This window comes from Rutilus rutilus, assembly GCF_951802725.1.
Source record: "Rutilus rutilus genome assembly, chromosome: 7".
Taxonomy (NCBI): domain Eukaryota; kingdom Metazoa; phylum Chordata; class Actinopteri; order Cypriniformes; family Leuciscidae; genus Rutilus; species Rutilus rutilus.
The window spans coordinates 8,122,779-8,136,550 of NC_140221.1; the positions used below are offsets into that span (position 1 = coordinate 8,122,779).

The 13,772-nt window shown below is 35.7% G+C and overlaps 1 protein-coding gene across 4 annotated transcripts in view; it reads right to left on the reverse strand.

The window, feature by feature from the left end:
- Positions 1-106: 106 nt before the first annotated feature.
- The window catches only part of gtf2ird1 (GTF2I repeat domain containing 1), a 29,094-nt gene continuing 15,428 nt past the window's right edge, over positions 107-13,772 (reverse strand). For 2 of the 4 annotated variants that reach the window (XM_084414448.1, XM_084414447.1), the window contains exons 9-27: positions 13,239-13,422; positions 12,663-12,688; positions 10,691-10,814; positions 9,627-9,670; positions 9,430-9,510; positions 8,051-8,137; positions 6,400-6,450; positions 6,251-6,316; positions 5,918-6,101; positions 5,732-5,793; positions 4,449-4,514; positions 3,974-4,241; positions 3,815-3,843; positions 3,664-3,711; positions 2,813-2,890; positions 2,519-2,711; positions 2,387-2,424; positions 2,193-2,308; positions 107-1,231 (exon numbers count right to left, since the gene is read on the reverse strand). In XM_084414448.1, the coding sequence (XP_084270574.1) occupies positions 1,163-1,231; positions 2,193-2,308; positions 2,387-2,424; positions 2,519-2,711; positions 2,813-2,890; positions 3,664-3,711; positions 3,815-3,843; positions 3,974-4,241; positions 4,449-4,514; positions 5,732-5,793; positions 5,918-6,101; positions 6,251-6,316; positions 6,400-6,450; positions 8,051-8,137; positions 9,430-9,510; positions 9,627-9,670; positions 10,691-10,814; positions 12,663-12,688; positions 13,239-13,422 (1,814 nt within the window). In that variant the 3' untranslated portion in view covers positions 107-1,162. The remainder of the gene's footprint in view (positions 1,232-2,192; positions 2,309-2,386; positions 2,425-2,518; positions 2,712-2,812; positions 2,891-3,663; positions 3,712-3,814; positions 3,844-3,973; positions 4,242-4,448; positions 4,515-5,731; positions 5,794-5,917; positions 6,102-6,250; positions 6,317-6,399; positions 6,451-8,050; positions 8,138-9,429; positions 9,511-9,626; positions 9,671-10,690; positions 10,815-12,662; positions 12,689-13,238; positions 13,423-13,772) is intronic. The other 2 variants (XM_084414449.1, XM_084414450.1) reach the window with 2 other exon arrangements.

Here is a 13,772-nt window from a genome sequence, read left to right on the forward strand (position 1 = left end):
CTGAAATATATATATATATATATCAGAATTCTTTAACTACTATGCAATAAGGCATCCTAATACACACTCATGATAAAAGTCAAACAAACAAACAAGCAAAAACAAACGCAAGGCAACACATTTTATTTGAAAGGCCTAAATGGCATTAGGGTACAGCATATAAATACTGGCGATTCCAGAGACAGTCATTACAGAATAACATTATAGCATTCTTTCCTTTACAAACAATACATTCATGATGTTTTCTCTGTGAAATATCTCACTTTGCCTTACTTTAACGAACTTGAGAGTAACGTACAAAGCTAAAATAATACAAAAAAAGTCTCTCGATTGAATATAAGTTAGTGCTATCATGTTAGGGTTTTCCAACTTGACATACTGAAACCTGAAGCAGAAGTTTCTCTCCGAATACATACAGTAGCTAGCTGTTTTTAGCATCATTAGTCGTGTTATTCAGTACTTTATGCTCTGTACTGAATGTGGTAAGTTTACATTCCCTGCGTATACAAGTTTTTATTTAAATAAATAAATAAATAACAATACAAACATTTGCAAGGCATGAGACCCAGACAACTACACGCGTCGTATAGTACGTACGTAGTACTGTACGAGCTCTCGGCACCAAACAAGGCTGTGTATCCCAACAGTGATTATTATTTGGGGAAAAAACAAATCCCAAATCTCATTCTTACTGCTCTTTATGAGATGGTTATTTAACCATGATTGTGTCCAGGATCTGCTGTCACAAATCCTGGTGGCAAAGCAATATAGTTCATCTGATACTTAAATAACGGCTACTCCTTTTACAAACAACCTCTTGAAGGAATGGTTACCCTCATGTCATTCCAGACCTGCATGTTGCTCTTTTTTCAGTTAAAAAGCATTGAGGTTTGGACTGACATGAGGACGAGAACTATTCCTCTTGAGTATTAGAGCACTGGCCGATTGATTTACTGCTGTGTTTTTCCATCATTAGCACTTCATTCAGAAACAACTGCATCCAGCAGTTCACACTCTCTAACACCTGCCAGAACACACAGGTGTCTCCATGCGCGAGCCGCCCGATCTGCCACAGCTCTGGAGAAAGCTGAATTTAGCATTCAGAAACATTAAAAAAGGTCCCATAATGGTGAAAGTCTTCCGTACGGCATCGGAAAGTTATTTAGTATTTGACTTTGCCAGGAACTTGAACATTCACTCCGCTGTAGTCCACCATGTACATGGGCCATTGCTGGGAAAAGAAAAAGAAAAAGGAGGAGGACATTTTAATGGCGAAAATAGCAATTTTGAAGGTTGACATGAAAGTTCAATACAATTGAATATATATATATATATATATATATGGAAGTCAGTAGAGACCAGACACTGTTTGGTTACCGACATTCTTCAAAATATACTCTTTTGTGTTCAACAGAAGAAAGAAACTGAGTAAATGATGATGGAATTTTTGGGTGAACTATCCCTTTAAGACCGTAAATGGAGTCAATTGTATTGAACTTTTAATTTGATCAAAAATACAGTAAAAACAGTAATATTGTGAAATACTGTTACAATTTAAAATAACGTTTTCTCTTTTAATATAGGCTACAAAAAAAAAAAAGATTGCATTTATTTGATCAAAAATACAGTAAAAACAGTAATATTGTGAAATAGTATTACAATTTAAAATAACGGTTTAATATTTAATATATTTTAAAATGCAATTTATTCCTGTGATTGCAAAGCTTAATTATCTTATATTATATAATTATATATATATATATATATACACATGTGTGTGTGTGTGTGTGTGTGTATATATATATATATGTACGTATATATACACAATTTATATATATAAATTTATATGTTCAATTTAACGCACCTTGCTGAATAAAAGTATTAATTTCTTTAAAAAAAAATCGTACAAAGCTTACTGACCCCAAACTTTTGAACAGTAGTGTAATGTTAAACTATACAGAAATGACTATTTAGTCTGGCTCCATTCTGTCCATATCACCCACTTTTCAAAACACAATTAATTCCTGTCTGATAAAATCGAGTCCCACCCCACATTTCTTCCTCACTGAATATCCTGTTCAACAAAATGTCGCATTCTGAAAGTAAGCTGGGTTTAAATGCCTTTTATGATGACGTAAAGTATTTTTAAAAAAGTGTAAATAGAAAAGCGCTCCTGTAATGTGTTTGCATACCATGACAGGAATCTGATTGGTTGATAGTGCTGAGTCTGCTCTAGTGGCCATGGATGCTTGACTGTTGTCAAGTACTCGTTTACGTTTGCGTCGATTCGTAGACACTTCTTTACCTTCTGCAAAAGAAGATGTAAACATTTGCACACATTTCTACACATTACTTAAAATGTTTAATAACAAATAAAGGCTCTTACCTTTATTACAAGATTGAGTACACAACTCTGTGAAAGGCCTAAACAAAGACAAAAATCAATGAGATCAAACAACACTTGCAAACATTGTTCATCCAACATAATCACTGTAATCACATCCGGCACTGCACTTACTGTAGGGGGGTTTTGATATTGAAGGTAATTTCATCTTGGACCTGCAGGATTTTTTCCAACCGAACTATGTCATAAGTATTGGGATTCCTGAAGGGGATATCATCCGGAAGTCCACACACCTCCAGCGAGCCTGGATTGGCACGGATTAACTTGTACGGAACAATGACTGAGCGATCCAAATCCAAAGCTTCACCTGAACACGACACATTCACATATGAAGCATTGGAATATTTTCAAAAGGACAAAAACACATTTGCACAAAAGAATAAATCAGTTTATTAGTAATTAACGTACCATATTTCTTATTGAAGAGCTCTTTAACTTGTTCCCTTAATATCACTTTCTCTCCCATTCGGTTGACCTCATCTTCTTCTGTTGGACAGTGATAAAATATTTAAGTGTAAGGATATTTAATATAAGTTCACTGACAGATTCAACATTAAAATAACCTTTTATGCTTTTATGCATTCAATCTTGAGGCAAGACTTGATGCGGTTTTATTTTTTCAAAGGAAATACCCTGGATATGGGTTATTTTATCATTTTAAAATATATTTAAGAAAATTATAAATGATTAAATATTTTGAATAAAACATTTTTATAATAATGGGCAATTTTATACAAGTGAAAAGATTGCTGTTATTGTTTTACTTTATATTTATCAAAGAATCCTGGGGAAAAAATGTATCACAGATAAAAAATAAAATAAAAATTGCTAATAATAAGAAATGTTTCTTGAGCAGCAAATCAGCATATTAGAATGATTTCTGAAGGATCATGATTTCTGAGTAATGATGCTGAAAATTCAACTTTGCATCACAGGAATAAAATACTTTTTAAAATATATATTAAAATAGAAAAGTTATTTTAAATTGTAATAATATTTCACAATATTACTGTTTTACTATATTTATCAAATACATGCAGCTTTGGTGTGCATAAGAGACTTTTTCCAAAAGCATTAAAAAAATATTTTTGTATGGTAATATATTTGCAAGTGTAGTAGTAAATTTGCAAGTAAAAAAAATAAATATATATATATATATATATATATATATATATATTTATTTGTATATATTATATCATATATGTGTTATATATATATATATATATATATACACATAGTAAATGATGCTGTATTCTCACCGCTTATTGGGGTGTAACCTTTCTTTAATATGGTTATTCTTCGTGGTGCTGGCAAAATAAAAATGATTTGATTAAGTTATTTCCATGAGTAATTCAGCCAAAATATAGACACTTTTAAATAAAGATGTGCTATTAGATTTCGACTGCTTACCTGGCTTGGGAATAAGCCCTTGGAAAGGCCTGAAAAGACAGTAAAGACTTCGTAAATCTTAAATAAACCCAATATATTACACAAATTAATCCATGTTCACTTTATTCTGTTTATTTTTTTTGCTTAAAAGCTTTTCAAAAACTTGGTGCAGTGCTTCACCGTGTAATGCTGAAAGAGATCTTGTCTGCCACCGCTAATATCCTCTCTAGATTTTGTGAGCCGAAGGTACAGGGTTTTCTGAAGGGGATGCCAGGGGGCAAGCCCTCGATAATCACTGAGCCAGGGTTACTCTTGATCCTCTTGTAAGGCACTTGCACAGGATACTTAATGCCCAGTGCCTCGCCGTATTTCCTGTTGAACAGGTCTTGGACCTGCTCTCGCAGTGTGTTCGCCAAGTCGATACGGGAGAGCTTGGCCTCTAAACTGTCTGAGGGCAGAACAATGGTAGAAAAGCCAACGGTTTAGTGAAAGCATATCGGGAAAGGACAGGAGGGAATGGCGTTTTGAACATGAACTGGCATCCAAAAGACAGACACGTGGCACAAGGATAAACTGAATCTTTTCATTCAGTCAGGATGCAATAAAGTCGCAAACTTACTATGTACAACACCTGATAACTTAATCACGGTGATACCTGAGAATCCTGGTCTTTTGGAGGCAGGTCCCGGGTCATCTGATTGGTCTTTAGAGTCGGTTTCTGCTGAAGATTTAATCAAAAGGAGCATTATATTAGATTAGTAAGTGATATTTTGGATAAAACAAGGAATACACACAAAATGGAAACAAAATGACCATACATAGGACAATTGGTTTATAAAATAAAATAAAATTAGGTCTGTCACTAACGATTATTTTGGTATAAGAGTAATCGGTCGATTATTTTGACGATTAATCGAGTAATCAGTTTTTTTGTGGAAATAAAAATAGACCTAAGTGAACAATAACCATTAAAATACATAGGTATAATAACAATGAGGCAATAATCATATGATTGTATTAAACAACACTGTTAAAATACATAATGTAATTACATAATATAAACATGATCAGCTTACAAATGCCTACAGAGGGCGCCAACGGCCTGGTCTGGTTGTTACTTTACAGCAGTTCAAATCCTTGTTTAATATTGCCCTGTTATTATCAATTAAATAACATTTAACTGAAATTTACATTTAATCTTTAATATCTGGCCAATTCTTTACGATAAAAATACTACAGCCACAGTCATTTCTTGAACAAGAACATGTGGATATCAGAACATGCAAACTCAGAGCGAGGGTTTAAACTTTTATTTTGAAATCGTGATGATTTTGAGATATATTGATGTATTCTCCTGTGTTGGCATAGATTTAAAAATGTTGCAAATCTGGTGAAATGACGCACAATTCGTTCCCAGATGAACGTTATAAGCAACCCAAACATATGCAGAGATGGAGTGTGTTAACTGAGCTGCACGCATGTAAATGATAACAGTGCAACACTTTGCATGAAACACAAAGCACAAACAAACAGCAAATGCAGAGACTGAGTTTGTGTGGAGCAGCATTTACTGTGAACGGAGCCGCTCTGAGACGGAAGAAACTCGTAACCTGCAGCATGTAAATAAAGAGCCGCGCTTCACCCTGAAACTCGCAGCGCATATATGTTTATTTAACTGTGTGATTCACAATAGCACTATTCCATGTTATGATTTTTAAATGGTTAAAATATATCGTGCAGCCTCTGAAAGCGGTCTAATAATGCGGTTCATAGATTCTCGTCTGTGGAATGCACCACTTCTGGTATTTTGCCGGTTAATCAACACGGGCAAATTGTAATCGAGGATTTTTTTTAAATCGAGTACTCAAATTTAAGAGGAATCGTGACAGCCCTACATAAAGTTAAATATGTAAAGTAAAATTAAAAAAGTTAGTTTACCTGAATCAGAGGTCGTCTTAGAGGCACCTTCATTTTTTACTTGTTCTGTCAACAATTCTGGCCTGACAAACAGATAAAAAAAGGCACATGATTGTCAAGGCGCTTTCTGAAACATCGTAGTGTAGTGTTTTGTGTAAGTCTGAACAAACTTGTTTGATCATTTTAACGTGTTCTGTATGACTATACCTCTTGATAACAAATGTAATCTGACTACTGGCGGCAAGAATCTTCCGGAGTTTTGCTGCCCCAAAACAGTTCGGCCTTCGAAAAGTCATCCCTTCTGGCAGCCCAGTGACATACAGGTCATCTGGGTACATCTGGAACTTGGAGTATGGCACTTTAGCCGGTTCAGGCAGACCAAGAGTCTCACCTAGAATGAGAAAGATAGATGATTTGACAAACTATTATGAATTCTGCGATCCGTGTATATTTTAAGCCAGAGGAATCTGTAACTGGCAGATTTGCAGGTTGCCGCCACAGTTGATTGCAATTGATACGGTGAGTAAGTCCATGACTCACTGTACTTGGAGCTGAAAAGGCTCTCGACTTGCTTTCGCAGCTGAAGGATCATCTCTCCGATGTCTTCTGGGGAAAAGGGAGGACAATCACACCAACAGCCCATAATATCTGAAGACAAACCTGAGTGACAATTCAAAATGGAGTTTTACCTTCAACAGCTCTCTTGAGCCCTTGTGGTGTAGATTTCGGCGTTAAATCTTCTGCAGAGATATAAACAGAATGATATTACCATCAGCGAAGCACATGGGAAGTATTCCTATGTGTATGATTTGATCAAAAACACATGAGTTCAATTCTTCTTTGCTGGAGATGTTTTGATGATTCAACTCACCTGTGGTTTACTCCAGTGACCATTTGTGTAATGCAAACTTCAACATAATAAATCCAGTGTTATTAATTATGAGTCAAAATACTTCATCTGTGAGTCAATATGTACGCTTCAACAACACCAGGTTTCTACACCTGACTCGTGTACAAATTGTTTTGTTTTTTAATGGTAATTTGCTAATTAATTATTGTTTAAAAATCTTAAAAAAAAATATATATATATATATAAACTAAAATGTAATAACAGATTATATTTATATCATTATATATAAAACATTAAATATTAAATCCATTTTGTATAAAGCACACTTTGTGACCAATGAATTTCCATGACTTTTCCATAGTAACAAAAAAATTCAATAATTTAGATTCAGACTGATTCGCTAATAAATCATTCAGACCAATTTGTGATCAGATTCATGGGACAGAACCAGCATTAATATTGTTAGCTAAAACGATTAAACATCTTTTTTATTAATTGAAATAAAATAAAATATGTATATATATATATATATATATATATATATATATATATATATATATAAATAGTATATTAGTATATAAATAATAAAATAATTCAGTACCAAAATAGCACTGAAAAGATCCAAATCAAAAGAATCAGAAATCACTTGCTTTTACCTGCAAGTTTTACTCTAAAAAAGAGCTATATCTAAGCTATGACAAAATATTCTAACAACATAAAGATTTGTTTTCTAGGCCTGGCAAAGAACTATAAAACTCCCTGATTTTCCATAACCAATGAAACCTGTTAATACACATGACAGTGGTTAAGCGTTCATATCAACTCACAGTATATTTCTATATATTAGGGGCACTAACACTGGGAGTCTATTTAGGGAGTTCTATTGGATGTGGGTTTAATGTAGTGGGAGAACTAGCACAGCATGGGGAACAGGTTTCACATCGGATCTGACTAGGGCTGGGACAACTGTTTGGGTTAAGTCTGGGGTATTGGGTTTGGTGTTAAAATAAGAAATGTAAAACTCTTGTCTTACCACATTTCAACCTATGTTATTATCACTGGTAAAAATGTTTGTTTTTTTGTACATCCTGTTTCGATCTTCACAGAGGTTCGTACTCATGTACAATTCCTTTTGAGAGATTAGGACATGGTTTCTCCACACAACGCAGTGGCTAAATCAGCATTTAATATCCCTGTGTTAAGCATAAGCTCACTGAAATGAATGTCTTACAAGAATGGACTTGACAGTTAGTTGGACTGACACGTACATGTGCATATAAAGATTATGAGACGGGCATTAAAGCTTGTAGGAGGGCAGGTATAGACGGGATGGAGGGATTTGTAACTGGATGAGAAATTGGAGAGGGTTATATTAGAGGCTTTGATATGTCATATGTTTGGGATTATCAATGTACCACTGGAGGCAAGAGAAAAAAGATGGATATGGAACTACATTCAGATATAAGGTAAGAAGGCTAGTATGCTGTTACCTGCTTCAGGCTCCTTGGGATGACAGAGGTCAGGGGTCACCCGCTCAGCCTGAGGCTCACTTGGCTCCTCTGTAGAAGCACTGGACTCTGAGAGTAGAGGATGAGAGAAAGACAGGAATAGAGAATGAGAGAGAGAGGCGGATATGGATGTCAATTTAAAAATAAAATGGCACTCAAAATGCTTTCAGTTTAGACAATATGATGTGTTCACTTGAATTTGACTTCGAACTGTAAAAAGTAAGAAAAAGTTATGCTGATAAAATTGATTCATTATTTATTTTTTTTGAAAACATTGATAACTTGTCTACTATGAGAATAGTGAAAACGAAAAATATTATGCTCACCAAGGCTGAGTTTATTTGGTCAAAAAACTGTAATATACATTTTAATATTATTACAATTTTAAACAACAATTTTTTATTTAAATTTATTTTAAAATGTAATTAATTAATGGCAAAGCTGAATTTTCTTCAGTGTCACATTACATTCTAGTATGCTGATTGGGTGCTCAAGAAACATTTCTTATTATTATCAATGTTAAAAACAGTTGTGCTGGTTAATATTTTTTGTGGAAACCATGATTATATTTTTAATTAAACACAGTAAATATCTTTGCTGTCACTTTTGATCAATGTAATGCATCCTTGCAACAAAAAAAATACACATTTCTTAAAAAAAAATATTGACTGACCCCAAACTTTTGAAAGGTACATTTTGTATAAACCAGTGACATTCATTAAGAAAGTAAATAGGGCCCGATTTGATTTCAGGATGTGTTTAAATTCGACATTATGCAGCATTCATAATCGTTCCATATTAGTATGACATATTTCCAAGTGAAATAGGATACCAAACGACAGAAAAACCAGTCTGGAATTGATTTTATATATCAAGGATTGATTGAGTTTGTTTGACGGGTGTTTGGAATTGGATTCAGAGATGGAGAAAGTATTATATTTGGCCAGAACACTGTTAATGTAGCACTTGAGCTCAAATTTGCAGTTTATATATGATGTTCCTTCAGTTCACAGTGTTTAGCCAATAAATGTGCCATGTAATGCAAAATGCCCTGCCTGTCCTCAAAGGCTCAGATCACTGCACAGCAGGGTGGAAAATGAGAGCAAATATTTTTAAATCAGGAGGCAACCATCAAAGGCAAATGCCTCTGCGAGTAAGTGGAATATGCTAATGCCTTCATATCCAGTCGACCTACAGGGATTTCATGCTGCGTTCAACTCAAAACTTTATTTAAATTTCTGCACAAATGATGATTGTTGTCAACTAACAATAACGCCAAAAAGACAACACAACTTGAGATGCCAGGGCCGAAATATTAAAACTCTCAGTGTGAGCCTTGCTGTGGGACTGGGAGCCCATACCTGGCACTGTCACCTGGATAATTTCACCATCCGGGGGTTCTGTTTTGATCTTTTTCAAAGGCAGACAGTCTCCAGATGGCCCTGGAAAATAAATCATAATGAATTATTTTGGTTTTTACATTTAAAATAAGTTACAGATTCATAAAACTGCAGTGCAGAAGCCAAAGTTGCATTAAAACGATGAGCAGAAGATCTACCTGCTTCACACTCAGCCAAAGGACTGACACAGGAGCTAGTCGATCTGAAAAAAAAAAAAAAAAAACTGTATTAGTTACCTTTCTACTTTCTTCTTAATTACAGGGAAAAAAAGTGATGCACCCAAATGAGATTTCTTGGCCTAAAGTAGAACTTCTGACACACTTAAAAAGGCTAAATTCTCATTTTAAATGGTTTGTTTTGAAGAACTATACATTCTGTTAGCCTATACATTTTTTAAATCAAATAAATATCTGCAGAAAAACCGAGAATAAAGAACTAAGGCTCATTCACACCAAGGATGATAAAGATATCTAAATGTAAAATAATAGCAAAGTTCACACCACAACTATAACAAAAACAGCACAGAGCAATATTGTTGGAATCACTTTCACAAAGGTTTTATTTCCCCAAGCTGATGAATGATAAAACATTGACAGCCAATCAGAATCCATCCTCCTTTAAAGAGCTAGAGCTTTTAAAGCAGCAGATGATAAAACCGTTTATCATGCTTATAATAAACAGAACGATATTGTTTGTTGGTGTTGATGCTAATGTAGTGATTGTTATCATTATTAGAGTCATTATTCTAGGTATAAACAGGCCTTTACTCATTAACTCTAACTCGTTTTAATTTATTTTTTATAATATAAGCACAGCCTAACATGGGATGTTTAGAGTCTCTCACTGTCTGTGTACATGGGCAAGTACATGTTTGCAATATGTCCGAAAACATGTTTGCAATATGTCCGAATAAACCAATATCCATGACAGTTATTGCTTACAAGGAAAATGTATGCAAATATGGTTGCTTTGTTTTAATAGGGAAAATGTAAAAATAAGTTTTAATTCATTCATTCATTTAATTTATTGTCACATTTTTTGGGCTTGTCAAAGTTACCAGATCTGTTTCAGTAGTTTCGGTTCATATTTTCAGTCAAAACGTTCTGTCAGTGCATCATTACAGGTGCATCATTACAGTGCATCATTACATCATAAAAATGCAAACTATCTAAGAACATAGCAATACTGTTCTTCTGTGGTGACAGGCAAGGTAAATTGATACCTGCTACTGTGAGTGTTGCTGACCAGCTCTAGGGAAGAGCTCGGCACCCTGAGGCCATCTGGGAAACCGTCCTCGAGGCCGACACCATCCTGTTTGCCCTCCTCCTTAGCTACTTTACCAGCAGCTTACAAAGAATGTGAAAAGACAAGTTTAACATACACATACTACATACTGTACGTTATGTAAAAAAATTGCCATTTGCCAACTTGATTATAATAGGTCACACTAGGGCTGCACGTTTTCAAGTTTTTCATTAACCGTTAACCGAGGCCCTTAGCGGTTAATACTCGGTTAACCATAGTGTGCGCGCCGCAACCCCGAGATAGGCGTAATTTGCGGGTGAGACATATCCCCACGACCCCACCACTATTTTCTAAGGTCGATATTGTATTGTCCCCACCACTTTTGAAACATCTCGCGGCAGGAATACCAATACAAATAAACAAAACATCTCCAGTTAACTAGCAGAGCATTCATTTCGTTCGTTCGTTTTTTTTTTTTTTTTTTTTTGGCGATCTAGCGCTGAAATGTTTTGTTTTTTAAATCAAGTGATCAAAGTGCTCGTTGCCGCTGCGATCGAGAAGGGTCTTGTAAAACGTGCGGAGGTATTATTAATTCGTGGCCACGAAACAATTCACCTGAATATTCACCCGTTCACACACACACACACACACACACACACACACCAAAAAAAGGAATAAAAAGCTGTACGAGAATAGTCGGCCTTCACTGAAGAGCTATCTTCACAGGTAAGAAAAACAGTTTAATAATTATTATTAATTCGTGGCCACGAAATAATTCACCTGAATATTCACCAATTCACAAAAAATAGGTCTTTAGCATTCACTAATTAATAGTATCAAACTGTTTTTGGCCACGTTGTAATTCGTTAAATCAAAATGAGGGAGGGAATTTGTTCAACGTGTCCACGATTTATTAAAACGAGGGAACAAATAAGTCGTCGTAACAACTAATTATTTAGATCAGTGGACAGGGAGCATAAGAACAAACAGAGAGAGAGAGCCCTGGCCGCGCGCGCGCACTCTCACCGCCTTCAAACAACACGAGCGCTGCATTGCTCTCTCTCCCTCGCGCATATCAACACAATAGTAAAAGGTCGGAAGACCGATTGTGTTTTATAGATTAGTAGTTTGTTCAGATAAAGTGTTTGATTAGCAAGTACATGTTTAGGAAATGCATAATACAAATTGTATGGGTTAATGTAACGGTAAACGGACTCTGTGGGTAAAACTGTTGTGATGAAATTGCGCATGCTCGAGGTAAAACTGCTGGGGTAAAGCTGTGGCTCTGCGGCTCTGCAGACAGATATTATTGTGCTGCCATCAGTGGCGCGGATACTATGTTTGTTTCTGGCTCGCGCACGCTCGCGCACAGCCTTCACTCTCGCACAGCCTTCACTCTCGGACGCGCGCTTTCTTTGCCCGCTTCATATTAGAAAACTGGTCTAGCGGTCTCTGGTGGTGCAAAAATGTATTACAACTAAATTCAGTGCACGCCATTGACGCCACTTAACCGAGCAAAATGTTTCACTCGGTTACGCAATTTTTAACGGTTAATCGGTTAATCGGTTAACCATGGACACCCCTAGGTCACACCAATGAGTGTAGGTAGTTAAGGGTCAGATGGGGTAAAAATAGCTCCTTAAGATATCAAAAAGACATTTGCGCTTACAGTTCAGAAAAGGTACAAAGTTATGGGTAACACTTTATTTTACAGTGTCATTGTTACATGTAGTTACTATAGTAATAACTATAAATTACATGAAACTAACCCTAAACCAAATCAAACCCTAATCCTAACCCTTTAGTAAGTACATGTAGTTACTTAATATTACTCAGTACTTAAATGTATAACTACAGTGTAACAACGGCACATAAAAAAAAAAGTTATGTTATAACAATGCTATTACAATGTAATAAGTCAGATGGATTCTGGTCCAGGAAACACCTACCAGTAAAAATCCGTTCATCAAACATTCTAAGAAAAGAAAAAAGAAAATTGTTAGTTCCTGTAAGACCAGCTTAAACATATTAAAAATCTGAAATGCTGTCTACGCATGTCTGGTGCCGAACAGCAGGAGATTTCCTCATTATGCCAAATCAGCGGCTCCACGCTGGCTCATGTATGGCAGCGGTTACAACCAGCATGACGCTCCACTTTGGATGCCTAGTGCTGCTCTGCCAGATGGCAAAGACGGCTAGACTTTTTTTTTTTTTTTTTTTTTTTTTTTTGATGAAGCAAATTAAAAACTCAGTATATCCAGTACCAATATCTGGATTCATTTTCAATGAGCCCCACAGTTAATTACATGACCAAAAATGAAAGGTTATCAGTAATTCAATCTCTTGACACCACCGTCACACGTTGAAATTGGAAGAGCTACAAATCACACTGCCGCTGTTGCAGTTTAACTATGTTGGTACTTAATCGAGCAGCTATGTCACTAATGTAGCTATGTAAGGAAATCTCCTTAGTCAGGTCAAGATTAGTTCTCAAAATAAAAGTATGTTCAGATGGAGCCTCGAACCTTCTGACAACGAAGCGGACAGCATGCCTTTCCTCCAGGATCCGTTTGAGTTTAGGCACACCGTAAGTGCATGGTCTCTTGAAGGGAATCTTGTCTGGAATTCCAATGATCTCCACCGCCTCAGGATCACAGGCGATTTTCCGGTACGGCACAGGAACCATGTGATCCAGGCCTAATGCCTCAGCTAAAATGAACATTAGTTATGTGATGAGTTAAAGCTGAAGCATGTAATTTCTGCGCTACCAGTGTTCCGAAACGGAATTGAAAAAGAAAAATTGTTTTTAAAACGATTTTTAAACAATCCCCCAACTGCCATTGGTCAGCCAAAAAGGTGATCCCGCCCCAAACGCACACCATTGGTTGAGCCAACGTTGCTTTGCTGGCTGTTTTTTATAGCACCAGAGACACAGTATTTATACTTTTAGTTTTGGGGAGATCAAGCTGCTAATGGTTTACTTACAGTTCTCTGCATATTAAGCTGTGATAAGAGAAAATAGATGAACCCTATAAAGCATACTGTATCATATTCGATAA